Here is a 26747-nt window from a genome sequence, read left to right on the forward strand (position 1 = left end):
GTAAGAAGAAAATTGTGTGATTGTGGTTTCCTGGAAGCCAAGTGAAGAAAGGGTTTCAAAGATGAGACCATGGAGTGTGTCACGTGCTGCTATTATGGTCAAGTAAGTCGAGGGCTGAGACTTGACTCTTGGATTTACAGTGTAGAAATTAATGGCAATGACCTTAAAAGCAGTTTCAGTAGAGTGTTAGGAGTAAACACTGCTAGAATTGGTTCAATAAAAAATGAGAGGAGAGGAACTGGAGACAGTATGTACAGGCAGATCTCTCAAGAATTGTGTTATAAATGTAGGGAGGAAGAGAAATGGGGCATTTATGAAGGGCTTGGCTAGGTGAGACATTTAGATAAGCAGAAGCAAAAGCCTATGAGTCAATGAGTTTACATTTTAGCAGGACCACTCTGGCAGCTGTGTTGAGGTGAGACTAAAGGAGCATCCTCTGATTCTGAGCCATCAGTGGTGGCCACAGTCTGTACTTTTGTCATGTGCCCACTTGCAGATAATGCCAGATGCATGCGTGGATGAGTCAGCAGGAAGCTGACTCATCAAGATAGGAAACAGAGCTAGAGCTAGTGAAGGCTTAGAGTAAGACGTGTGATGGGGAGCACAGTAGGGACAAATACTAGAACCCCACGGTTGGCTCCTTGCCAGGAATTCATACCACAGAACTGACCCTAACACCGTAGGAACCAGAAGTGGTGTGAAGACAGTGCTGGCTCTGGTGTCCTGAACCCTCTCTTTAAGCATTAACCCTCATTTTTCATACAACCACGAGATGGAAAGGTCACAATTTATTCTTTTTTAAATTTTATTTTAGGGACTTCCCTGACAGTCCAGTGGTTAAGGCTCCACCTTCCAATGCAGGGGGCGTGGGTTCAATCCCTGCTTGGGGAGCTAACATCCCACATGCTGCATGGTGTAGCCAAAAATTAAATAAATAAATAAAATAAAAAATTTATTTTATATTGGACTATAGTTGATTTACAATGTTGTGTTAGTTTCAGGTGTACAGCAAAGTGATTCAGTTATACATATACATATATCTATTCTTCTTCAAAATCTTTTCCCATTTAGGTTATTACAAGATATTGAGCAGAGTTCCCTGTGCTATACAGTAGGTCCTTGTTGGTGGTCTATTTTAAATATAGTCGTGCGTATATGTCAATCCCAAACTCCCAATTTATCGCTCCCCCCCACCCTTCCCCTTTGGTAACCATAAGTTTGTTTTCTAAGTCTGTGAGTCTGTTTCTGTTTTGTAAATAAGTTCATTTGTATCATTATTTTAGATTACGCATGTAAGTGATATCATATTATATTTGTTTTTCTCTGACTTACTTCACTTAATATGATCATCTCTAGGTCCATCCATGGTGCTGCAAATGGCATTATTTCATTCTTTTTTATGGCTGAGTAGTATTCCATTATATATATATATACCACATCTTTATCCATTCCTCTGTCGAAGGACATTTAGGTTGCTTCCACGTCTTGGCTATCGTAAAAAGCGACGCAATGAACATTGGGGTGCATGTATCCTTTCGAACCATGGTTTTCTCTGGATATATGCCCAGGAGTGGGATTAGTGGATCATATGGTGATTCTATTTTTGGTTTTTTAAGGAACCTCCATACTGTTCTCCATAGTGGCTGCACTAATTTACATTCCCACCAACAGTGTAGGAGAGTTCCCTTTTCTCCACATCCTCTCCAGTATGTCTTGTTTGTAGACTTTTTGATGATGGCCATTCTGCCTGGTGTGAGGGGTGGAGGGGAGGGGAAATAGGATGGGCTAGTTGCTCTTGTCCTCCCCTATAGTGGAAAACATGGAGAAACATATCATACCAGTGAAAACCGTGCAAGCTGTCAGCTTTCAGCTCCGTTTCATTCCATTCATTAGAGCTCAGGCTAAGGGAAAGTCATTTTATTATGACACATCCTATTTGGGATTCCTCTGGGCAATTTGCTCTACCCTCTTACTATAATGGTCTCCAAGTAGCTCAGTCTCTAGGCAGGACAGAAGTAGCTGTTCGGCTCTATTAGAACCCCCTGTGGAAGGCTTTCTTGGCTTCCTTAATGAACCGGGCTCCTTGGAGCCTCGCTCCCTCTATGTAAACCTCTGTTCTGACTTCCTTCCAAGAAAGGGTGCTTTGGGGAAGACCAGAGGCTCTGCATTCCTCCTTTTACTGCAATGCTCACGTCTGTGAAACTTGGCATATAAATAAAACTTCAAGAGGGTTTGGTTATTCCTGAGAAGAGATGGAGATCTCTGATATTCTCTGAAAGGGGCTCAGGGTGAGAAAGTGCCCTGGGATTGGGCCATGTGACAGAGGATGAGGTAGAGGAGAATTAATGGAAATAATCTGAGGAAGCAGAATTTCCTTTGGAGAAGAATGTGAATAAGCAAAGCTGCTTAAAGCATATTGTGATGAGAAACGTGGATACCACATTATCAAGAAAACATCTGAAAATGCCATTGGATCATGGGGATTTTCAAATTCTAACCAAAGCTCTCTTCATTCCCACTCTGTTCCCTCATGACTTTGCTGAGGGCTGAGACCCTCCCAGGTCCCACGTTATTGTTGCTTTGTGATCCGCTCCCTGGGTCACTAGAAGGACGGGGGCAAGGGACTGGGCTGGGTCAAAGGCACCCTCCTCCATCCCTGCCCACTCTGGGATAGGGGACTGGAGGACTCATAGCGATCCAGCCACCATTGGCGGTGTGAAAGCTGTCCTCATATCCCTTCCTAGGAAAGAGATTTGAAAATGGATCAACACGACTAGATTAAATTCTCAGCTGAGGATTTTATGATTCTGGTGGGTCACTGGAGAATTTCCTTTTGCTGTGCAGGCAGTTGAAGTGTAGGTTATTGAGCTGTTGTTTATCTGCACAATGATGCTTTTCAGTCTGTGCCCCCATAACTGAGATGCTATTGTTACATGCTGCACTTGTGCACATGTGTTTATTTTGGTACTTGTCCTTATGTCTTGTTTAGGCCTCATTTCCATTAGATCGTAAGGCAAAATCTACAATTCCTGTTTCTTTGGCACTCTTAACCCCGGGAAAGATAAATTAGCTTTGCATCCAGAGTGCTGAATAAATGTTGTTGAATAAAAGTTGTTAACCTCTAGGCTGTAGTATATGTAGAATGAAAGTATGAATTATGTGAAGTAAATTACTAATCTGATTTCTTCATGTTAGAGTGCTATATACTTATAATTGAGTTAGAATAATGCTTTGTATTTTAAACACATTTAGTGCGTAAGTTCTGTTTACCTCTTTTTTTTCAATTGCTAAGTATCCTCATTGTATTGCCACATAGGTAAACTTCTTAGAATAGATCAGAAAATGTAAAATACTTCAACTCTGTCGCCTCTCCCAGACTTAAGACCCTGTTAGGAAGGTACCAGGTTCTGGTAGACAGCCTGGTCTCATCCCCATCCGAGAGACATACGCTAGTGACTATTACCCATGATAGGATCAAGGAGAGACCCATGTAGAGAAGCACAGACAAAAATGTCATGGGGTCCGCAGGAGGGAGCAAGCACATCTGTTGGGGAGATTAGGCTTTGTGAAGGAGATGGTGTAAGGCATGGGCTTTGAAGGATAGATAGACTTCCATTAGCTCCAGCCTGGGGACAGTTGTTCCAGCTGGTGAAGGTACAGGCCCCTGAAAAGGTGTGGGTATTAGGAAGCTGTGCCTAAGAGTTCAGATAAGTACAGGGACACAGTGTCCCCTAGTCCACTTGGAAACATGAGTTTTAAAGTAGGGGTAAACTGGGAGAAAATGATCATTTTAACAATAATAGCCTGCAAATGTGTGTTACCTTTTTCTCAGATGCCAGACGTTGTACAAGTTCTTTGTATATGGAATGTCTTCTAATCTGAAAAAGGTCAGGTCTATTTTTGTTGAAGCGTTTTTCATAAAAGAGCAACAGTATCAGAGCTCTGATAAAGCAGATTTGTACAGAGATGAGGCACAGGGAAAGGCCAAAGTTAGGAAGAGCACTCAGGAGGTCATTTGTATGTTCTCTGCAAGACGTAATGAAGAGCTGAGTTATGCCAGCAGGAGCACGTGTGAAAATACAAAATTGGGTTGGTTTGAATCAGAAGTCATTTTAAACGTCGTATTGCAGCTTCTGCTAAAAAGTGGATTTTCTAACTCAAAACACTTCAGTGGAATCTTGAGGACCTAGACAGCCCATTTTCTGTCTTAGATTCCGCCACTGGGATGTGGAAACCAAGAGTCTGGAGGGCTGACATCTCTTAGTAGTACCTGAGACAGAAATCCGGAGGCAGGCTCTTCCCTCATCCCTGCATCTCTGACTGATGGGTCAAGATTGTCTCAGAAGATTGTTGACATCTTTTCTCATTTCATGTATCAAAAAGCACAGGTTCCTCAATTATTTAAGTTTTATGCTGCTATGAAATACTAATCCCAGTATTAACTGTCTTGTAGATTCCATTGTGATTGGATTTTGGATTGGTCTCGCGGTCTTTGTGATTTTCATGTTTTTCGTGCTGACTCTGCTGACCAAGACAGGAGCCCCACACCAAGAGTAAGTTTGGGCTCTTCCTAAATGCCCGTTAAGCTCCACAGGGACCAGAAAAAACAGAAATGGGATCCGGGGCTGGGGTTGCTTCCAGTGGGTGGAAAGATGGCCCTGGTTATGGATGTGCTGTCTGGACCCAGTGCCTGTTGTGTGGGACCTGCCTTCCTCCTCTTGCCTCTGGGGCTCATTTTCAAGTGAACCCTTGTGCACCTGGGTTTCTTGGTCCTTTCCAGTAGTCTAACTGCTGATCCAGCCTCAATTTTTATTTTGAAAGTATTATGAATTGGGATGTATTTTCTCCTTATTCCCAAAAGAATTTAGATGACTCACCAGACTGAAAAAAAGTGAAAAAAGACAATAGCAAAAATAGGATGAAAACTAGCTTAGAAAACGTTTTGAGGAGCAGAGAAATAGTTGTTACTGGATACACGACTGAATTAATTATTAACAATAGTCACTGAATTCAGCATTAAGTTTCCTTGAAACGAAATAAAACGGAAACATTAAGGATTATATAATTTTCATGGCGTGGTAAAGAACATCCATGTTGGGCTTTGAATTTATGGAGGAAATGATTACATGGATGCTTAAAAAACGCTGAGTAATGTCACAATGTATTTGGTCAGTTATGGTTTGCAAAACACTCAGAACTGTTTTAGAGGATTTTCTTTTATCCAAACTCTTCCAAAAAAGGGAAAAATAATAACTTATGTTGGATACCTTATCAGTCAGTCCCAGCAGGCAACAGATAGCACACTCAAATTAGATAATTAGAAGAGCTTTTTTTTTATTTTTTATTGAAGTATAGTTGATTTACAATGTTGTGTTAATTTCTGCTGTACAGCAAAGTGACTCAGCTATACACATATATCCATTTTTTAAATATTCTTTTCCATATGGTTCATCCCAGGATATTGAATATAGTTCCCTGTGCTCTACAGTAGGACCTTGTTGTTTATCCAATCTATATGTAATAGTTTGCATCTACTAACCCCAAACTCTCAGCCCATCCCTCCCTGACTCTTGGCAACCACATGTCAGATCTCTGTCTGTGAGTCAGTTTCTGTTCTGTAGATAAGTTTATTTGTGCCATATTTGAGATTCCACATATAAGTGATATCATATGGTATTTGTCTTTCTCTTTCTGACTTACTTCACTTAGTATGATAATCTTTAGGTCCATCCATGTTATTGCAGATGGCATTATTTCATTCTTTTTTATGGCCGAGTAGTATTCCATTGTATATACGTACCACATCTTCTTTATCCATTCCTCTGTCGATGGACATTTAGGTTGTTTCCATGTCTTGGCTATTGTGAATGGTGCTGCTATGAACATAGGGGTGCATGTATCTTTTTGAATTAGAGTTTTGCCTGGATATAAAGAAGAGCTTTTAATAAAGGGACTAGTCACAAGTTGTGGCCCAGGAAGAGGGTAGCCCCCAGGATAGTGCAGGATGCCAGGGCTCAGAACACTGAGGAGTAGATGCACTAGATCTGAAGGGGGTCATGACTGGCAACCAGGAGTCCTGCAGAGAGGCTGGCTGAGAGGAGCAATGGTCAAGAGTCACAGCTAGTCCAGTGTGACCTCTCAGGGAGGGAGCCTCCAATAAATATCCAGACCTTTCTTCCCCTCTCCTACCCCTTTCTTACCTTTGCTCCCCACTGGTGAAGCCCACACCACAACCAGTGGCCAGAGCCTCCATCAAAGGTCAGTTTCCTGGGGCACAGAGCAAGATGGGGATGGGTAGAGAGCGACCTGAGCGAGTAAGTGGAAGAAACTGAGCACAAATCCTCACGTTTCCATCGGCATTTCCCTTCATCCTCACAGCCTGGCAGCGGCATTCTCATTGTTGTGTCTCATCACACGGTCTGCGGCATCTGCTGTTCAGTCTTCAGCCTGCACTTGAGCTATAACAACTAGTTGTAGGTAGAGAGAAGAGTTCAGCCCATCATGCACCTATTTTCAGACATTGAGGTCTGGAAAAAAATTTAAACACATGTTAAATGAAAAGAAAAGATCATTTTATTGAAGCGTATGGAGATGCATGGTTGAGAATCTCTATAATAGTCACTAAAAAGCCACTAAAATAGTATGAACTTTCCCTTTTCTATCTCCTGTTCTCATAAACATCTGAACATGCCTTTACCTCACTTTAAAAATATGGTGTGGATTACAGCAGTAGTAAGAGAAGCCAAGGACAAACTCAGATTAGGGTACATCTTGTAGAGTGGCCAGGGAATAATAACCCCCTTTATCTTCCTTCTCCTCGGAGGGACAGATGGATTTTTGCAGGGTTATTGAGATCTACTTGTTTGATGTAGGATGCAGGTGAGTTTACAGATGGGAACACCCTAGCCCAAAAGGGAACATGACTTCCTGTAATGATTAATTGTATTTGTCAATTTGTCTAGGCCACGGCACCCAGATATTTAATCAAACGTTATTCTAGATGTTTCTGTGAAGGTTTTTTTTTAGATAAGATACCATTTCTGAATAAAACTGATCATCTTCCATAATGTGGGTGGGCCTCATCCAATCACGGGAAGACGCTCCTAGAAACAGATGGACCTCCCTTGAGCAAAAAGGAATTCTGGCAGAGGCCTGCCTTCAAACTCTTCCCTGGGTCTCCAGCCTGCCAGCCTACCCTACAGATTGTGAACTTGCCAGCCTCCACCATCACATGACCCAATTCCTTAAAATAAATCTGTCCCCCTCCCCTCCCCCAGATGGATGGATGAATGGATGGATGGATAGATATAGAAATACACACACACACACACACACACACACACACACACACACACACACACACACACACACACACACACACACACACACACACACACACACACACACACACACACACACACACACACACACACACACACACACACACACACACACCCCCCTCTGTCGGTTCTGTTTCTCTGGAGAACGCTGACTTATACATTTCCTTAACATTTCACATCGACCCTGGGTAGCTGAGACTTGAATTTCCAGTCTTCCAATAGGCAGTTCATCCTTCTAGTAGATGGTTTCTCTCTTGATGGTGATTCTGAATCATCTCAAACAGGGGTCATTGTAACTCTACATGCTTTTAATGAGGCTAAGGAGAAAGTCTAACCTTTTTTTATTTTTAGTACAATAAGGGATCAGCCCTCAGGACCACATTTTAAATGCTTTCTTGAGTCTGAGGCAGTGTGAGACATGGCATTTGGCTGTAGTATATCATAGGCAAACTGAAAGAAACAGACATGTGGAAAAATCCCTAAATGGAGCAGTTAAAAAGGATTTTAGATCTTAGTAAACTTGACATTTATTTGGCAGGAATTTTTTCTAAAATAGACATTATTTTTTCCATTCAGCCAACTTTAATATAAAACAATCAATTTTAAGTGTGCCTGTGATAATTAGGCATGGAGGAAAGAATGATAAATCATTGAGACTAATAATAAAAGCAGTTTTTTTTTTAACATTTGCCACATGCCAGGGTCTGCTGATCATTTTATATGTGTAATCTCACCAAGCTTCACAAAAAGATGAAGTAAATCCTATAAGTGTTCAACTTATAAAGTTTCCCACTTTACGGATGAGAAAAATGAGGCTGAACAACTCATATGATGATTCACAGGTTAAAAAACCAAACCAAAACAAACAAAACCTTCGGAGCCAGGCCTCAAACTAAAGTCTCTTTGACTCTGAAGCTCCTGTTATTAACACTACATTAAATCATCTCATGTCAGTAATTTTAAATCTCCTTCTTATATTACAACAAAGATATTAGCAAGCAATCAGATTTGTTTTCTTTGATCACATATTGGATCAAGCATGGGCTCTGGAGTCAAACATTTCCAGATGTACTGGAACAGTTTACTAGATTCTTAACCTCTCTGCTTGAGATTCCTCATTTGTAAAAATAAAATAGTATCTGCTTCCTAGGAGTACTGTAAAGGTTAAGTGAGCTGATGCCTGTGGAGCTGCTGGTACACGCTGGGCTCACAGCGGGCAGCTCTCAGCGAAGATCAGTCCACCCCTGCGTGGCTGGTGGAATCCTGGGGAGAGCTGAGGGGTGCAGGTAAAGAGCAGGAGGGAGAAGAGGACACCCATCCTCCCGCGAGACAGCCAGGCCCTACGCGTTCACGTTGGAGCTACACATGCCAAAGTGTGGCTTCCTTCTACCCTAGCTTCACCTTGGGTGTGTCTCTCAGTGAAAGAGTAAGATGATTTTAGAAAGGAGACTAAGCAGAGAATCTTGGTGATGGCTCGGAAGGATGTCTGAATTCTGACTGCTTTATATAACAGGCTCCCTGGGCAGCTGGTCACAAAGAACTTCCTCAAGTAGGATATCAGGCAGTAAGTATCTTTTTGGAATATGACGCCGACGTTCTGGTTAAGATCCCCAATCAGGTCTGCAAGCTCAAAATGGACTAGTGTTGAATCTACCACTCAGTTCTATCTCCTCCTCCATGGAGGTGTCCCGGGCAGGCTGAGCGTCTCCCTAGGAGCTCATCATTGCTGATGCAGGGAAGAGCACAAACATTCCCTTTGAAAGGAGTAAGATACAAGGATGACAGATAGGCTTCTTCCCTGAAGTTTCCAACTTGGGATCATATTAGCATAAGAACTTCAATTCTAGAGTCACTGCCTACTCATTGGCTTCTGTTCAGGAGAGGATGTGTCATAATCAGACTATGAGACAATAACAAACAGCTCCACAAATCTCAGTAAAACACAACATGGGTTTTCATTGTGTTCAAGCTACACATCTTCTGAGGGTCAGCAAGGGGTGGACAGAAGCTTCTCCACTGTAGCTGCAGCATCTCCAAGGCTCAGCCTCCCGGGTTCCTGTGACAGGGAAGGGGGCATGAAGAGATCTCACACCTGCCCTTCTGTCCTTCAGCCAGGAAGTGGCACACACCCCTTCCTCTCACAGATCATTGGCCAGAACCAGCCACATCCACCTGACCGCCAGGCTGGGCAGGGTAATCTGTGTTTCCAGGAGGAGAGAAGAACCAGATATGAGTGAGCACTAGTAAAGCAGACCAAAGAGGGAGAAAGACTCTTATAAAGCTGACATCGCCTTTCTTAAAAGCTTCTAGGTCCAAGCAGCTTTAACGGGGATTATTTTTCTCATGGAATATCTGCTGTTGTGTGTGGGAAAAAAAAACCCTCTTACCTGGATCCTTTAAAGACAATGAAGATAAAAGAACCATTTTTCCTGTGCTTTTTCTGCTAAGGAGCTATTTACTCTCTTTACCGTCTTGTTAAAGTATTATAACCCCATTATCATAAATCTGCCAGAGAGAAAGAGTACGGGAAAGGCTTGTACCACATTTTTATGTTGAATATTTTGGACTTTTTTTTTAAACAAACGATCAAACCCCAGACATCATACACCTCAAATACCCTCTTTTGTAGCCTTTGCTAAGTGCACTTTGTCCAGGTGGGGATGGTCTTCGTTTAGGGGTGAGGACAGGTGACCTTGTAAAAATGGAACTTACATTTTACCTTGAGTTGCAATTTTCCTGAATATGACACTCACTAAAGGAGGGGTACAGCGCACCTAAAAGCTAATAGCAAGAGAATGTCTGTGCTCAAGGTCTTTGCTAATGACCAAGGTCACAGGAACCAGCTAAGTGCAGATGTAGTGCAGAGTGGTTCCCGAGGTAGAGCCTCCGTTCTGAAAGGTCTCCATATATCAACAGGTAAAAAATCCAACTGCTTTATGTATCTGATTCAGGTTATACACCTCTGTTCAGGAGTCACTTTTAATTCCCCGTCAGTTACAAGGTGTATCCTGAGTGCACAGCTGTGGGTGTGCTGAGGGTCATCCTCAGGTAGCAGAATCCTTCTTGCCTCAGAGAGACTGACATCTGCCTGGCAAGTTGGAACTACCAACGAAAGCAACCAAAAGGCACTTTCACACACACGCAAGGATTTGGTTGGTGCCGCTGTTAGGGCTTGTTACGTGAGATAAGGCTCTCAGCACAGGCTGTGGCTCCTGTGAAATGGTTATTATTATTTTCTCACTGGTGGTTCATCACAGAGTTTAGTAGGTCTTTGGCTTACGCATCTCTAAAAGTCCACTGAAAGTGACTGCTGGAAACACTAGGCTCCCACAGGCTGGACTGCCCACCCCTTTTCATGACTGGGGCGAACCTGAGGATAGTCAGGCATGCTAAGACTCAGTACAGCAGCAGGCGCTCCATGTGTAAAAACTCATCATAAATCTGGAAAATTCCTAAGCGAATAACCCAGAATCTTACGGGTGTTTTCCCTCTGCCAGCGAAGGTGGGAGAAGTCTGCCCTCCTGACCTAACATCCCGTAGGGTCCCAGAGGAAGGAGCACATCCCTAAACACTGGAGGGGGCTGTGCCTTTCACAGGAATCAGGGCTCTGGACCACCTGCAGATACAGCCGTCCGGTGCATTGATTGAGCGTCGAATGATGGCAAGGCCCTTTGAGAGATGCAAAGATGAATAGTGTACAGCACAGCAGTATATGGGAGAGAAAAGAGCATACCAAATAGCTCTGACATGAGACAGGAAGGGCTGCATCCTGTAAGGCAAGGTCAGTAAAATCGAAAGGAGCACAGAGAGGGGCAGATTCCTTCCTGCTGGGAGATCAGAGAGTCTCCATGGAGGCAGGGACATTTGAGTTGGACAGAAAAGGACGTATTTGATTTTGACAGAGAAGGGGTAGGAGGAACAGCACAAGCAAAGGCTCAGAGGGGGACAGTCAGGTCCCATATGGCCGGACGGTAGGGTTGGCGAGGGGACTGGTGGGAGCTGACACTGGAAAGGCCATGTGATGTGGAAGAGGATGGTCTGAAAGATCAGGCAGAAGAGTTTGGGGAATCAATGAAAGTTTTGTGAGCAGGGGAGTGTCATGGAAGCAAATGACATGCACTGCAAATGCCAGAGGACTGGATGGGTGCTCACGATGGAGGATCTCTATTCTGGTACAGAAAATCCCACAGGTTCAGACAATACATGACACAACCCAGAGTGAGAAGGAGAAAAGACCAAGAATCAGAACAGTCTGAACAGTCTTTTTACTCTGGCTGGTGGAGTTTGGGGATGTCACAATCAGTAGGTTAAGTCCAAATTGCATTTCTTATAACAAGCTGAAAATGAGGACTAGAGATTCTTAAATAAGTAAAACAAGTGAGTTTAAGATTCTATCAAAATAAACAGTTGTCATCTTTCAAAAGTTAGGATGACACGGGAGAACTTCTTGCAAACACGCTAGCTAGATCTCAGTTTCATGATGACAAAATATAGAATAGGTAGGAATGTGACAAAAATAATGAAAGACACTAAAATTCTTGGTGATTCTGAATTTTCTAATTGTCTTCGTATGTTCAGGCTCCTATAAATACCACAGATATTTACTAGATGGCTTGTAAGTAACAGAAATTTATTTCTCACAGTTCTGGAGGCTGAGAAGTCCAAGGTTGAGGTGCTGGCGGGTTCACTGTCTGGTGAGGACTTGTTTCCTGGTTCATAGATGATGGACTTTTCACTGTGTCCTCATATGGAGGAAGGAGAGAGGGATCTCACTGGGGCCTCACTTGGAGGGTTAGGTTTCAACATGGGAATTTTGGAGGAACACAAACATTCAGTCTATAGTACAAATATTCTTCAGTATCCTTTCTTTATGATACTTATAACATGATATTAATTGCTAGCTCAGTCAACATCTCACAGTTTCTCGTTCTTTCAGTGTTCCAGTTATTGAAGTTTATGGCTTCTGGTTTTAATTATCATTTTAATCAAGGTGGTATTTAAGAGGTTAGCCCTTGTAATTTTAAATTTTCACAGGTGTAACCAAGGCTGTGGAAGAACAAGTTGATTTTCAGCTGTTTTAACTGCTCTGATAGGTGCCAGTGAGCATTACTTTTCCATATGGCAACTGAGTTTCAGAGGATGGGAAACTCGCGACTAGCCTTCTTCTCTCCGTCATGGCACCCAGGTTATCTACCAGGACATGTTTTATAAGGTTGGAAAGACAGCCTTAACAATATGGCACATGTTTCCTGAAAACTGAATTAAGGCAACATCCAGCAGCAGAATCCCCCCCTGCCTAATTAGTGAGCATCCTTTGCTATTCCAACATTAAGTGTACAAGAACATTTTCAGGTGTGACTCATGAGGGCTAGTCTGCTTTAAAGACTGGGTAACCACTGGGCGGGGAGAGAGTTCACTGGGCTTTATTGAAGCCATTCTTACCAATAAATGGTGGGAAGTCTCCCCAGTGGAACCTGAGTCTCCTGCAGCCTCCAAGGTGGGCCAGTTATAGAAGGTGCAAGATGCCCTTGCAGGAGCTCTATAGTCTGTGAGCTCCAACAATGCAAGGCATTGGTGCCATAGAAGACTCTAGGACAGAGCTTGGGGATGTGGGGAGCACTGCAGGGTACAGTCAGAGACAGTGCTTCCCTTGGCCAGAAACAGGTGCAGGGCAGTCCTAGATGTGGCTAGTTTGCTGAATCTCTTGTACCTCTGGAGCTGGAGTCACACTCAGGATCTCTAGTAACAGACCATCTGTCTATTAAGGCTCACCAGTCCTTATTTTCAGCCTTACCTGGGTATGCCCTCAAATTGATTGCCAACCCTGGGTACGCCCTCGAATTGATTTCTGCAACTGTAGGAGAGGCCTCCTGCCAAGGCAAGAGTTGCTTTAGTTTTGTGATCTCTTCATGATTGATGCATTCACTCATTTAACAAAAACTTAATGAGCACCTACTCTATGCCTAGTACCGTGCTGGGTACTGATGACATAGACAAGAAACACACAATACCTGCCGCAAGAGCTGATCGTCTTAAGGAAGGTGCTAGACAAGTAAAGAAATGGGCTCAATACAGAGTGAGAAGGCAGATGGAGAGAAGCACCCAGTCCTCTGGGAGAACGTCCCAACTCAGACTGGAGGAGTCAGGGAAGAAGGTGGCACCTAAGATGATTCATGAAGGGCCAAGAGGAATTAGGCAGGTGGGTTCCAGTTTCAGTAATGGCAGAGTAGCATGTTTCAGTATAACCTTGTAGATAAGAATTTAAAATCTGGACAAAGGACTTCCCTGATGGCACAGTGGTTAAGAATCCATCTGCCAATGTAGGGGACATGGGTTCGATCCCTGGTCCGGGAAGATCCCACATGCCACGGAGCAACTAAGCCTGTGCACCACAACTACTGAGCCTGCTCTCTAGAGCCCGCAAGCCACAACTACTGAGCCCGTGAGCCACAAGTACTGAGCCCATAAGCCACAACTACTGAGCCCATGTGCCTAGAGCCCGTGCTCCGCAACAAGAGAAGCCACCGTGATGAGAAGCCCATGCACTGCAATGAGAAACCCGCACACCGCAATGAAGAGTAGCCCCTGCTCACCACAACTAGAGAAAGCCCATGCACAGCAACGAAGACCCAATGCAAGCAAAAATAAAATAAATTAAAAAATAAATAAAATAAAATCTGGACAAAATATAATGAATGACTACTGGAAGGTATTGGAGAGTGAACGTTAGCATACAAAAACAGAAGGGAGAAGGGATTTTGGCCCTTGAAGGAAGGACACTTCAATAGTTTAAGTCTATGGTAATATGGCTTTTAACCTGAAGTCTGCCAATCCACAAACCTGGTATATCTCTTCATATATTAAGGTCTTCCTTAATTTCCCTTTGCAATATTGAAATTTTCAGTGGATGGGTCTTACACATCCTTTGTTAAATTTATTCCTAAGTATTCTATTTTTTTTTTGATGCTGTTGTGAATGGAATTTTTTTTTCATTTTCTTATCCTTCATTACCTGTGTGTAGAATACAATGATTTTTGTATAAGGTCAATTGAAAGGAAAGTTCTTCTTCTTCTTCTTTTTTTTTAACAGTCCTGGAACAACAGGGTAAACATATGGGAAAAAATGAACCTTGACCCCTATCTCAACATAGATCATAAACCCAAAGTAGAAGCTCCTAGAACAGCTCTGTCCAATAGAACTTTCTATGATGACAGAAATGTTCTCTGTGCTGCGTAAGTAGGTGGCCACTGGCCACATGTGGCCATTGAGCACTTGAAATGTGGGTAATATGACTGAGAAACCAAAATTTAAATTTTACTTAATTTAAATTTAAATAAATAGCCATCTGTGGTTCATGGCTATTGTATTGGTTCTAGAAGAAAGCAAAGGGTTTGTGATTTGGGGGTCAACAATTATTTCTTAGAGAGGATATAAAAAGCACTAACATAGAAGATAAAAGTTAATAATTTGAAGTTAACTGAAATGTAAAGCTTCTGCTTATCAAAAGACATCTTTAAGAAAATGAAAATGCAAGTCATAGGTCAAGAGAATGTTTGCAACACATACATCTACCAAAAGACTTGTATTCAGAATATATGACAGAACTTCTACAGATCAATAACAAAAGGTAACCTCAATTTTAAAACGGGCAAAATTCTCACACACAGGCTCCTCACAAAAGAAGATAAACCAATAGCCAATAAGGGCATGAAAAGATGCTCAATATTATTAGACATCAGAGAAATGCTCATTAAAATCACACTGAGTGTCACGTCACTCCCACGAGAATGACCGACATTACAAAGATGGAGAGGACCCAGTGCTGAAAAGGATGTGGAACAGCTGTAATTCTCATGCGTTGTGGAGAGAGTGTAAGATGGTACAACCACTTTGGAAAACTCCGCAGTTTCTTATAAAGTTAAGAAACATCTACTATACGACCCAGTAATTCTACTCTTAGTATTTGCTCAAGAACAATAAAAATGTGTATCTACAAAGAGACTTTTCAAGAATGTTCATAACAGCCCCAAACTGGAAACAACCCAAATGCCCTTTAACAGAAGAATGAATAAACAAATTGTAGTGTATTTGTACAACAGAATATTACTGAGCAAGAAAAAGGACAGACTACTGTTGCATGCGACATCATGGACGAACCTCAAAAGCATAATGCTGGGCAAAAGAATACAGGCACAAAAGACTATATATTGCACGCTTCCATTTGTATGAATTTCAAGAACAGGCTAAACTAATCTGCGGTGATAAAAATCAAAACAGATTGCCTCTGGGAGGTGGAAATCGACTGGAAGTTCAAGAACAGGCAAAGCTAATCAATGGAAATAGAAATCAGAGCAGTGTCACCTGAAGGGGCTGGAAATTGAACGGGAGGAAACTTTCCAGAAGAAAGGAAATATTCTATGTCTTGACTGGGAGGGTGGTTACATGGCTGTATATATCAATAGAAACACACTGAAGTTTACATTTAAGATCTATGGATTTCAGTACGTAAATATTGCCCAACGATGAGATGAATAGTAACGACATAGAAGCAAGGCGTGTCCGTGATCACAATTTTTCACACACAGGTTTTTTAATTTATCAGGGAAACAAAAGAGGAAGAACAGGGTGGTCTGTTGAGTATTTAATGTTTACCAGACTCTAAGAGAACAAAGATGGGCTTTTCCCTTGTTCTCAGGGAGGGAGAATCAGACAGATTGCACCGTTACCACACCCAGAGGTCATGGGGAGAGAAAAGAGCGGGGGTGAGACAGGGAAGGCATCTTAGTGTCTATCGCCTGGGCTCTGCCCTGGGGAGGGTAAAAACACTCCTAGTCTTCTGTACCTTCGTTCTTCAGCAAGCGGCGGGGATGGTGGTCAGTGGACTCAATTTAATCCTGAGAACATGTAGCCTGGGTTATAGAAGAGCTGCTGTACACAGCTGGATTTCTGGGTCGGCCTTCACACTCAGCTGATGCTCCAGGCAAGCTGGAAAGCTAGTACTCAGAGCTTCTTAGCCTGGAATTGGGGGATGGTGTGACCCCAGCAGTCCTAACAATACTTTTTCCAAACATGTTAGTTCCCTCTTTTCCTAGGTGACATTTTAGCTTCTTAGGTCACAGGTTGCTGGCACATTCATCGCTGTTCTCAAACACTTTTTTTTCTTGTCTTTTTTTTTTTTAAACATCTTTATTGGAGTATAATTGCTTTACAATGGTGTGTTAATTTCTGCTTTACAACAAAATGAATCAGTTATATATATACATATGTTCTCATATCTCTTCCCTCTTGCGTCTCCCTCCCATCCACCCTCCCTATCCCACCCCTCTAGGTGGTCACAGAGCACGGAGCTGATCTCCCTGTGCTATGCGGCTGCTTCCCACTAGCTATCTACCTTACGTTTGGTAGTATATATATGTCCATGCCTCTCTCTCGCTTTGTCACACCTTACCCTTCCCCCTCCCCATATCCTCAAGTCCATTCTCTAGTAGGTCTGTGTCTTTATTCCCATCTTACCCCTAGGTTCTTCATGACTTTTTTTTTTTCTTAGATTCCATATATATGTGTTAGTATACAGTATTTGTTTTTCTCTTTCTGACTTACTTCACTCTGTATGACAGACTCCAGGTCCATCCACCTCACTACAAATAAATAACTCAATTTCGTTTCTTTTTATGGCTGAGTAATATTCCATTGTATATATGTGCCACATCTTCTTTATCCATTCATTTGTTGATGGACACTTAAGTTGCCTCCATGTCCTGGCTATTGTAAATAGAGCTGCAATGAACATTTTGGTACATGACTCTTTTTGAATTATGGTTTTCTCAGGGTATATGCTGTCACTGTTTGCAGATGACATGATACTATACATAGAGAATCCTAAAGATGCTACCAGAAAACTATTAGAGCTAATCAATGAATTTGGTAAAGTAGCAGGATACAAAATTAATGCACAGAAATCTCTGGCATTCCTATACACTAATGATGAAAAATCTGAAAGTGAAATTAAGAAAACACTCCCATTTACCATTGCAACAAAAAGAATTAAATATCTAGGAATAAACCTACCTAAGGAGACAAAAGACCTGTATGCAGAAAATTATAAGACACTGATGAAAGAAATTAAAGATGATACAAATAGATGAAGAGATATACCATGTTCTTGGATTGGAAGAATCAACATTGTGAAAATGACTCTACTACCCAAAGCAATCTACAGATTCAATGCCGTCCCTATCAAACTACCACTAGCGTTTTTCACAGAACTAGAAAAAAAATTTCACAATTTGTATGGAAACGCAAAAGACCCCGAATAGCCAAAGCAATCTTGAGAACGAAAAACGGAACTGGAGGAATCAGGCTCCCTGACTTCAGACTATACTACAAAGCGACAGTAATCAAGACAGTATGGCGGTTAGTTTTTAAGATCAGATTTTTCATACCTGTAACTTGATTCCATGTCCCCTGCCCCATGAGAACTTGGTCATAAGTGCTGTATCTTGAGTGATGGGATGGGAAAGAAGAGATTTAAGTACTGAAATCACTGAGATTACACACTCCAGAGCCTAATTGTTGTCAGGTTCTATTCTGGATTTGCAAGTGTTCGGACATGATTCTTGACCTTATGGAGTCACTACCTGTGTGGGAGTCACCTTTCTATAAACCTGGAAAGAATGGTGATTAAAGTAGGTGGGCTATCAGGTTATTCAGTTTGCCCCTGCTCTTTCTGTCAGGCACTCATGGGACTCATTGAGAGTTATTTTATTCATCCATTCACTGATTTATTACCATTGAATTGCTAATTTGTTCCACACTAAATGAAACAAGGAATCAGGAACTGGAGTATTTTTGCACTCTTATAATTGATTGTGTCAATCAAGCAGGAAATCTGACCCCTCCTTACCTTAGCTTATGCCTTTGTGAAATGGGTATAATAATTCTTGGCCTAAGTGACAGCATGGGTCAGTTTTTTTTGGTTTTTTTTTTTTTTTTTTTCCGGTACGTGGGCCTCTCACTGTTGTGGACTCTCCCATTGCGGAGCAACAGACTCCGGACGCGCAGGCTCAGCGGCCATGGCTCACGGGCCCAGCCGCTCCGCGGCATGTGGGATCTTCCCGGACCGGGGCATGAACCCGCGTCCCCTGCATCGGCAGGCGGACTCTCAACCACTGCGCCACCAGGGAAGCCCAGCATGGGTCAGTTTTGAGAATGGGGTGAGATAAATGGATATGACAGTGCTTTGACAAACATGAAACTCACCCCTGTGAGACAGTATTGTTGTTCAGTCTGGCCTGATGTCAGCCAGTGGTTCTAAACCTGACCACGAGTAGTGATCCTTGGGGATTCTTTGAAACTACAGACTACCCGTCCCCACCTCCAGAGATCCTGAGGGACTGTAACCCAGAATTCTGCATTTTAAGAAGCACTTCAAGTAATTCTGATGCAGATGATCCAAGGGTCCCGCTGAGAAACACTGGTGTGTGATGAAGAATATCAAGGATCCCTCAGCAAAAGGTCTCTTTGCAGGATGGTCCAAGGGCCCTCACCTTGTGACTTTTGCCTTGGGTTTATTTGTGCATGTTCAGAAGTGACGTCTCTCAGTTCTGATGTTTGTCTGCATGCTGTGTACGGGGACTTGCATTCCATAGATGCCGAAAGCCACGATTCTGCAGATAACTAAGCTGGAGTGTAAGCAGTCTTTTATTTTGCTTTGCTTTACAGCAATGCAGAGTCTTCGGAGAAGAGATTCAGAATGAACAGCTTTGTGGCAGACTTTGGAAGGCCAATGGAACCAGATAAGGTCTTTTCTCGACAGGGCAATGAGGAATCCAGGTCCCTCTTTCACTGCTACATCAATGAAATGGACCACTTGGACAAGGCCAAAGGTGGTCTCCAGACCACAGCCCTCGACAGTGAAGTTCAACTTCAGGAAGCCATCAGACGCAGTGGGCAGCCAGAGGAGGAGCTGAACAGGCTCATGAAATTTGACATCCCCAACTTCGTCCACACGGACCAGAACTCCTCCTTTGGGGAAGATGATCTCCTTATTTCAGAACCACCTATTGTTCTAGAAAATAAGCCAGTTGCCCAGACCTCACACAAAGACTTGGACTGAGAGGCATGTTTTGTAAAGTGTCTTCCTGAAGATGTTGGGTCTGTCTTTGTATAGCAAGAAATCTTCATTCACCAAGATTATGTGTGTTTGTGTATGAGATACAGAGAGAGAGACAGAGAGACAGAAAGACAGAGAGAGAAGAGAGCCCCCTCGGAAGAATGTTGATTAAGCTGAGTGTTTACACCTTTAAACACATTTGGGGCTTTTTGAGGAACCGAGTATTTACACTGTCTCATCCTCCTCGTCATTGAAAAACTTGGCCACGTATTCAGTGTCAGTGTTCTTGAATGGGGTTTGACATATTGCATTCCTACCTGCCACTACCACGCTCTGCCTGCAGCAAGTTGCTTTGCCTCTCTGGGCTGCCACCTTTTTAACTGTAAGGTCTGTGGTAGATGATCCATTCCAGTTCTAATATTTTGTGAATTTATTGTTTTGTATTCGGATGAGGCTGGATATACCCAAAGCAGTAGAAACCAGGGCGCTGCCTCTTAGCTCTTGTTGTAGCATCCCCCAGGTCTGTAACTCCCACTCAACCCTTAACGGAGCCCAGCTTTTGTCAGGGGCCTGAGCATCTACCGGGACGTCAAGAGTCTCATTTCTCGCGGTCACGGTGGCTAGCATTTCTATTGCTTGTGCTGAAACAGCAGTTCTGAGACCCTACAGCCACCCACGCTCAAACCTGGAGACAGCCCTGCCCCTCCTCTCCTAGGATGAGTACCAATTCATGGTACATTGTAGGACAATCCTGTCCCCAGAAATGTATGGAAGGTTGTCAGCTGGGTGAGGGGAGGTGCCTCCTGTGTCTCTGTGTTGGTGTAACTGTGTCTGGTCACACTACTGTGCCATTGGCTAGTGAACAAGAAGAGTGCTATTTGCTAGGCTCTCTGTTTACCTGGCAGATGTGGCAGTGATGGTCATGTGGCTAGTGTGTGGGCTTTGAGCTGGAATGGTGAATGGGTTATAAATACCCCATCAACAGATATTCAAGGTGGCCTGGGGCAACCCAGAGTTAATTTCGTGAAGGAATCAAACCTGCACACTGTTTTGGAAACGACTTGGTTTTGCACAGTCACGCTGCATGCATGGCCAGCTGCTAATCTCTGGGTGGCATTTTCATTATGGATTTGTTTACCACCTGTCTTGCTTAAGCTGAAAAATAAATCCATATACTGCACCAGAATTTTCTCAGCTTCTTTGCTTTCACATCCAATTTCATTTAAAAATGATTCCATGTTTATAGTGTCTCAATTTCTATCATCTCTAGGATCCCAGTGGTCTGAGTCATGCACCAGATTTCATTTAGGAATTATTCCACCAAAAGAAACCCCTTTCCCATAATGTCTTTTGAGGAAAATATTATTCTTTAAGAATCTAACACTAAACAGTAGGACAAAGCATGGAACATTTCTTGTAGTTAACACACAGTCTTACAAAAAGAAACTTGCTATTTTCATTAAACTTGCTATTTTCATTCATTAAAATGTTGATTTTAATAACTTTTACTAATGCAAATATTATTAATAACTTAAGTAACAATTTAAACCATGGGTTATTTATTATTAAGATTCAAAACTATTTAAGTGGTATCTTATTTAGAAATAGATTTATTAGAAGACTGAAGGATATTCAAAAGATAGAAAAATACCCATGATGATACCATCATTTTTGTTAATTAAACGTCAAGAACTGTGAAAGGTCTAAGATTTGACCCCTTTCGAAAGCTAGCAAGTTAGCATGACACAGTTCTGTGGAAGCTGGCAGAAGACACAAGACTTCTGGGTCAGATACAAAGAACTTTATGACCACACAGCAGGCAACACATGCAACATGTTCATTGGTTCCTGAATCATTTCCTGTTGCTGTTGTAACAAAGGACCACAAACTCAGTGGCTTAAAGCAACCTACATTTATTCTCTTACAGTTCTAGAGTGCAGAAGTCTAAGATCAGTGTCAGTGGGCTAAAATCAAGGTGTCATCAGGGCTGTGTTCCATACAGAGGCTCTAGGGAAAGATCCATTTTCTTGCCTTTTTCAGCTTCCAGAGGCTGCTCACACTCCTTGGCTCAAGGCCCTGTATCACTGTCACCTCTGCTTCCACTTTACATCTCTGTCTCTGACCATCCTGCTTCTCTCCTATAAGAACATTTGTGATAACATTGGATTATCTACAGTAATCTCCCGTCTCAAGATCCTTAACTTAATCACACCTGCAAAGTCCCTTTTGCCATGCAAGGTAACATATGCACAGGTTTTAGGGATGAGGAAAGGACATCTTCTTTGGGGGGGACGTGAATTATCCTACCACATTCTTCTCTTTGGCCCCAAAGATTCATGTCCATCCCACATGCAAAATACATCCATCTTATCCCAACATCCTTCAAAGTCTCAAATATTACACCATGAAATCAAAGTCCAATATATAGTCAAAATAGTATCAGCTCAGAAGTCCCAAATGACATCACCTTATTCATCTAAGTCAGGTATGGGTGAGACCCTTTGTATGATCCATCCTGGGGAAAAATTCTCCATCTGTGGACCAGTAAAACTAGAAACAAGTTATCTGTTCATAAAATGCAATGGTGGGACAAGCATAGGATACCAGTTCTAGACATTCCTGTCCAAAAAGGGAGAAACTGGAAAGGAGAAAGGAGTCACCAGTTCCAAGCAATTTCAGAATTCAACTGTGCTAATTCCATTAGGTTGCAAGGCCCGTAAATAATCTTCTGTGGCACATGGCTGCCCTCTGGGCCTGCAGCTCTACCCTTGAAATTGTCCTTCCTTTTTCTTGAAGGGTAGAATGTATTTGTAACTGAGAAGTTTATCAACCTGTTCCCTGAATGTAAAATTTGGGGGAGTCTGCCAGCCTTCTTTCCTCTTGTTCTGTCTCTGTCCCCAAGTTGGCAGTGTTTCTGCTGGTATAACATTCTCAAGAACATTGTGAGTCTCCTCAATATGTCACATGTGCTCATTCCATCAGACAAGAGGCGTAAATTGCATCACAGAGTCATTCTTTCTTGAGGCAGGGGCATGACCTTTGGTAAACCAAGCCAATCAGGGTAAGGCAACTTCTACTTTGACCAAAGGGCAATTGTCTAGAGACGGAGGCACTAGTAGGCCAGCATCCCCAGCAGCTGGGAATAACACACTGGATAGTAAAATCTGGGTAGGACACCACCAGCACCCTTATAAACAGTAACAGGTGACATTTATTGGGCACTAAGTGGCCTCTGTGTTAAGTTAATTTTTTGTAAACTTACAGTGAGAACTCTCAACACAGAGGCTTAAAGAATCCTTTTAAATAGGAGTTAAGTCAGGATATTTCTCTGCTCAAAATCCTGCATGGCTTCTCATTTCACTCAGTGAAGAAGCTGGAGTCCTTGCAATAACCTCAAAGCTTTCCTCCCCCCACCCCCTCGGCTGATCTCATCTCCTGTCCCCCCACCCTGGCTCACTCTGCTCCAGACACAATGGCCTCCCTGCTGTCCCGTGAAGACAGCAGACATGTACCCATAGGGCTCTTGCCCTGGCCGGTCTCTCTGTCTGGAACACTCTTGCCCTAGATATTCACATGGCTCCTCCCTCACTTATTTCAAGTCTTTCCTCAAATGCCTTTTGTTGTGGGTCAGATCGTGTCTCCCCCCCCGCCAAATTCATATGCTGAAGTCCCAACCCCCAATACTTCAGAATGTGATCTTATTGGGAAATAGGATTGTTGCAGATGTAACTGGTTAAGATGAGTTCATTAGGGTGGGCCCTAATCCAATAGGACTTGTATCCTTATAAAAAGGGGAAATGTGGACACAGAGACATGCATAGAAGGGAGATGATGGATGGGAAGATGTAGAGAGAAGATGGCCATCTACAAGCCAAGGAGAGAGACCTGGAACAGATTCTCCCTCCCCGTGTCAATTCCAGTCCTCAGAAGGAACCAACACTGCTGACACCTTGACTGCAGCCTCCAGAACTGTGAGACAATAAATTTCTGTTGTTTAAGGCACCCAGTTTGTGGTTCTTTGTTACAGAAGCCCTAGCAACAAATACCCCCTTCTCGATGTTCTTAATGAGGCCAACTCTGGCCATCTCACTGTAAACTGGGGACTGCATTTCCCTTACCTCTGCCCCGGCACCCCCATTTCCCAGACCATATTCTATTGCTCTTTCTCTACAGTGCTTATCACCTATCATACTCTACAGTTCACGTGACTATTCTGTCTGTTGTTTATTTTCTGCTCCTTCTACTAGAATATAAATTCTGCAAGGACAGGGATCTTTATTTTGTTCACTGATAGGTCCCAAGTGGCTTGACCAGTGCCTGGAACACAGTCAGTGGTCAATAAAAATTGGCTGGATGGAGGGAGAGACTGTTTCTTGTATTTACAGGTCAGAGGACTAAGGCTCTGGGAAATTCAGTATTTTGCTCAGGCACAGAACCAGTAAATGGCCAGTCAAGCTGGGTGTCAAGTAAACAGTGAATGTGGGGAAGGCTTGAATGATTCCCTTTCTGTTGGTTAATATTCCTCTGGTATATCTTTTGTTCTATCTCTAACTTTTGACCTCTCTCTGTTATTCTTTTAAACTTTCAATCTGTTTTAAGTTTAAATCTTGCTTTGTTTCAGATTAACAAATGAAATTTATAAATTTTAATTTGTGAGTTTATTTCATCTAAATATACTGTGATTACCAATGATGTTTTATTTCTAGCATTTTATTTTGTGATTTCTATTTACTTTGCTTTTCTCCTTTCCTGCTTTATACCTTGCAGTTGTGGTTAAGAGCATGGGGTCTAGAGATAGCCTGTCTGGGCTTGGTTCCATCACTTGCTAACTGTGCAGTCTTCACCAGGATACCTAATCTCTTTGAGATTCACTTCCTTCATATATAAAAAGGGATACTATCCACCTCAAAGCTTGTGAGCCTTCAGTGATGAAATATATAAAGAACTTTTAGAATAGTGACTGGCCTACTCTGAAGGCTTTATTTTGGCCCCTTTATTTTTATTCTCTTTTTAAACAATTATTTTAGAGATTACCCTTGAATTTTAATGAATTTACTAGATATTGCAAGTTAAAATGTTGTTTAACCCACCCTGTGAATTGTTTTATTATTAGTGTATTTTATTTATTTTTTAATTTAATTTTTATTTTATATTGGAGTATAGTTGATTTACAGTGTTGTGTTGGTTTCAGGAATACAGCAAAGTGATTCAGTTATGCATATACATATATCCATTCTTTTTCAGATTCTTTCCCCATATAGGTTATTACAAAATATACAAACAGCTCATGCAGCTCAATATCAAAAAAACAAATGACCCAATCAAAAATTGGCAGAAGACCTAAATAGACATTTCTCCAAAGAAGATATACAGATGGCCAAAAAGCACATGAAAAGATGCTCAACAACACTAATTATTAGAGAAATGCAAATCAAAGCTACAATGAGGTATCACCTCACACCAGTCAGAATGGCCATCATTAAAAAGTCTACAAACAATAAATTCTGGAGAGGGTGTGGTGAAAAAGGAACTCTCCTACACTGTTGGTGGGAATGTAAATTGGTGCAGCCACTATGGAGAACAGTATGGATGTTCCCTAAAAAACTAAAAATAGAATTACCATATGATCCAGCAATCCAACTCCTGGGCATATATCCAGAAAAAAAATAATTTGAAAATATACATGCACCCCAATGTTCACTGCAGCACTATTTACAGTAGCCAAGACATGGAAGCAACCTAACTATCCATCAACAGAGGAATGGGTAAAGAGGATGTGGTACATATATACAATAGAATATTACTCTGCCATAAAAAAGAATGAAATAATGCCATTTGTAGCAACATGGATGGACCTAGAGATTATCGTACTAAGTGAAGTAAGTCAGACAGAGAATGACAAATATCATAAGATATCGCTTATATGTTGAATCTAAGAAAAATGATAAAAAAGAACTTTACAAGTTTACAAAACAGACTCACAGACATAGAAAACAAACTTATGGTTACCAAAGGGGAAAGGTGGGGAGAGGGATAAATTAGGAGTTTGGGATTAACATATGCACACTACTAGATATATAATAGATAAGCCACAAGGACCTACTGTGTAGTACAGGGAACTCCACTCAATATTCTGCAATAACCATTGCATTTTATATATCAGATGTTATATATATTTCATTTACAGAAGTTCTGTTTAGTTCTTTTAAAAAATTGATCTTTTTTTATGATGTCCTGATTTTTCATGTTTTCTATGGTTTATTTTATTTTTTTAATGACTCATTCATATTTCTTTTATGCTTTCTTTTAGATTGTTTCATAATTTTAGGCTCCAGAATACTAATCATCCTGGTTTTTGGGGTAAGCTACTTCTTCCTCATGGCCAGTTATTTACTTCTAGTTTTTGTCTTGTGTGTGTGTGTGTGTGTGTGTGTGTGTGTGTGCATGTATGCATGTGTACTGTAGTGTGAGCTCTCCAGCAAGCATTATTTTTTCCTATGATTGTCCCATACATTCTGCTTTATAAAAGTTTCCCTAGAGAACAATTCTGTATTGCTTATCCTAAGGACCCAAGTAATTTGATCAATCTGGAATTGTTATGTTTTTTGCTTGGGAATTCCTGAATCATAAATAGAGTATACATTTGGATTCCATATCCACATGAAACGTGGGCTTGGAGTTTAGATTTTTTATGGGAGACTTTTTTCCTAGAGACCCTGGAAGCACCAGTTTCTTCATCCCTTTCCTCTGTGTGTGTGTGTGTGTGTGTGTGTGTGTGTGTGTGTGTGTGTAGTTCATTCAGTCTCCCTTTCAATGAAGGGGCAGCTCATCCAATAACTTTTATGAGGGAGGTTTCTATAAAGGAAGTCTTTACATCTGGTATGAACCCTATTTTTTTCTAAATAGACATTATAGCCCTATTCACTGCAGATTAAAACCCCTTCCCTCCAGAGTGTTGTGGCATCAGCTTACAAACTTGCCATTCTGGCTTTAAGTGTCCTCTTTATATGTTACCTGGGAACTTCTCTCTCCTTCATAGTTAGCCCTATATTATTTTAGTTGTTGTTGTATTTTATCCAGCATTACTAAAAGTTTTACTTAAAAGAGATCCAAATCAGCTCAATTCACCATGTTTTCCAGAACTGAAAGCTTCAGTTCTAGAGTATCAGTTTGATTTTTCTTAAAAATAGATGCCAGTGTATTTCTCTGGTGAACATCTTTATACTGTCATCTATTTTCCCATAATTGCCTCTATTTTCTTTAATATATTAAAGGTAATTATTGTATAGTCTTTA

At 41.8% G+C, this 26747-nt stretch overlaps 1 protein-coding gene across 1 annotated transcript in view; it reads left to right on the plus strand.

Annotated features, from left to right (window-relative positions):
• MRAP2 (melanocortin 2 receptor accessory protein 2) overlaps window positions 1–19455 on the plus strand; it is a gene marked incomplete at its 3' end in the record, with an annotated part of 46561 nt that extends 27106 nt beyond the window's left edge. Inside the window, exons 3-4 of the mRNA XM_082668789.1 lie at window positions 4454–4553; window positions 19062–19455. Of these exons, the coding sequence (XP_082524915.1) occupies window positions 4454–4553; window positions 19062–19455 (494 nt within the window). The remainder of the gene's footprint in view (window positions 1–4453; window positions 4554–19061) is intronic.
• Window positions 19456–26747: the final 7292 nt, after the last annotated feature.

The sequence above is a fragment of the Grampus griseus genome (genome assembly GCF_964374135.1).
Source record: "Grampus griseus genome assembly, chromosome: 13".
Taxonomy (NCBI): Eukaryota; Metazoa; Chordata; class Mammalia; order Artiodactyla; family Delphinidae; genus Grampus; species Grampus griseus.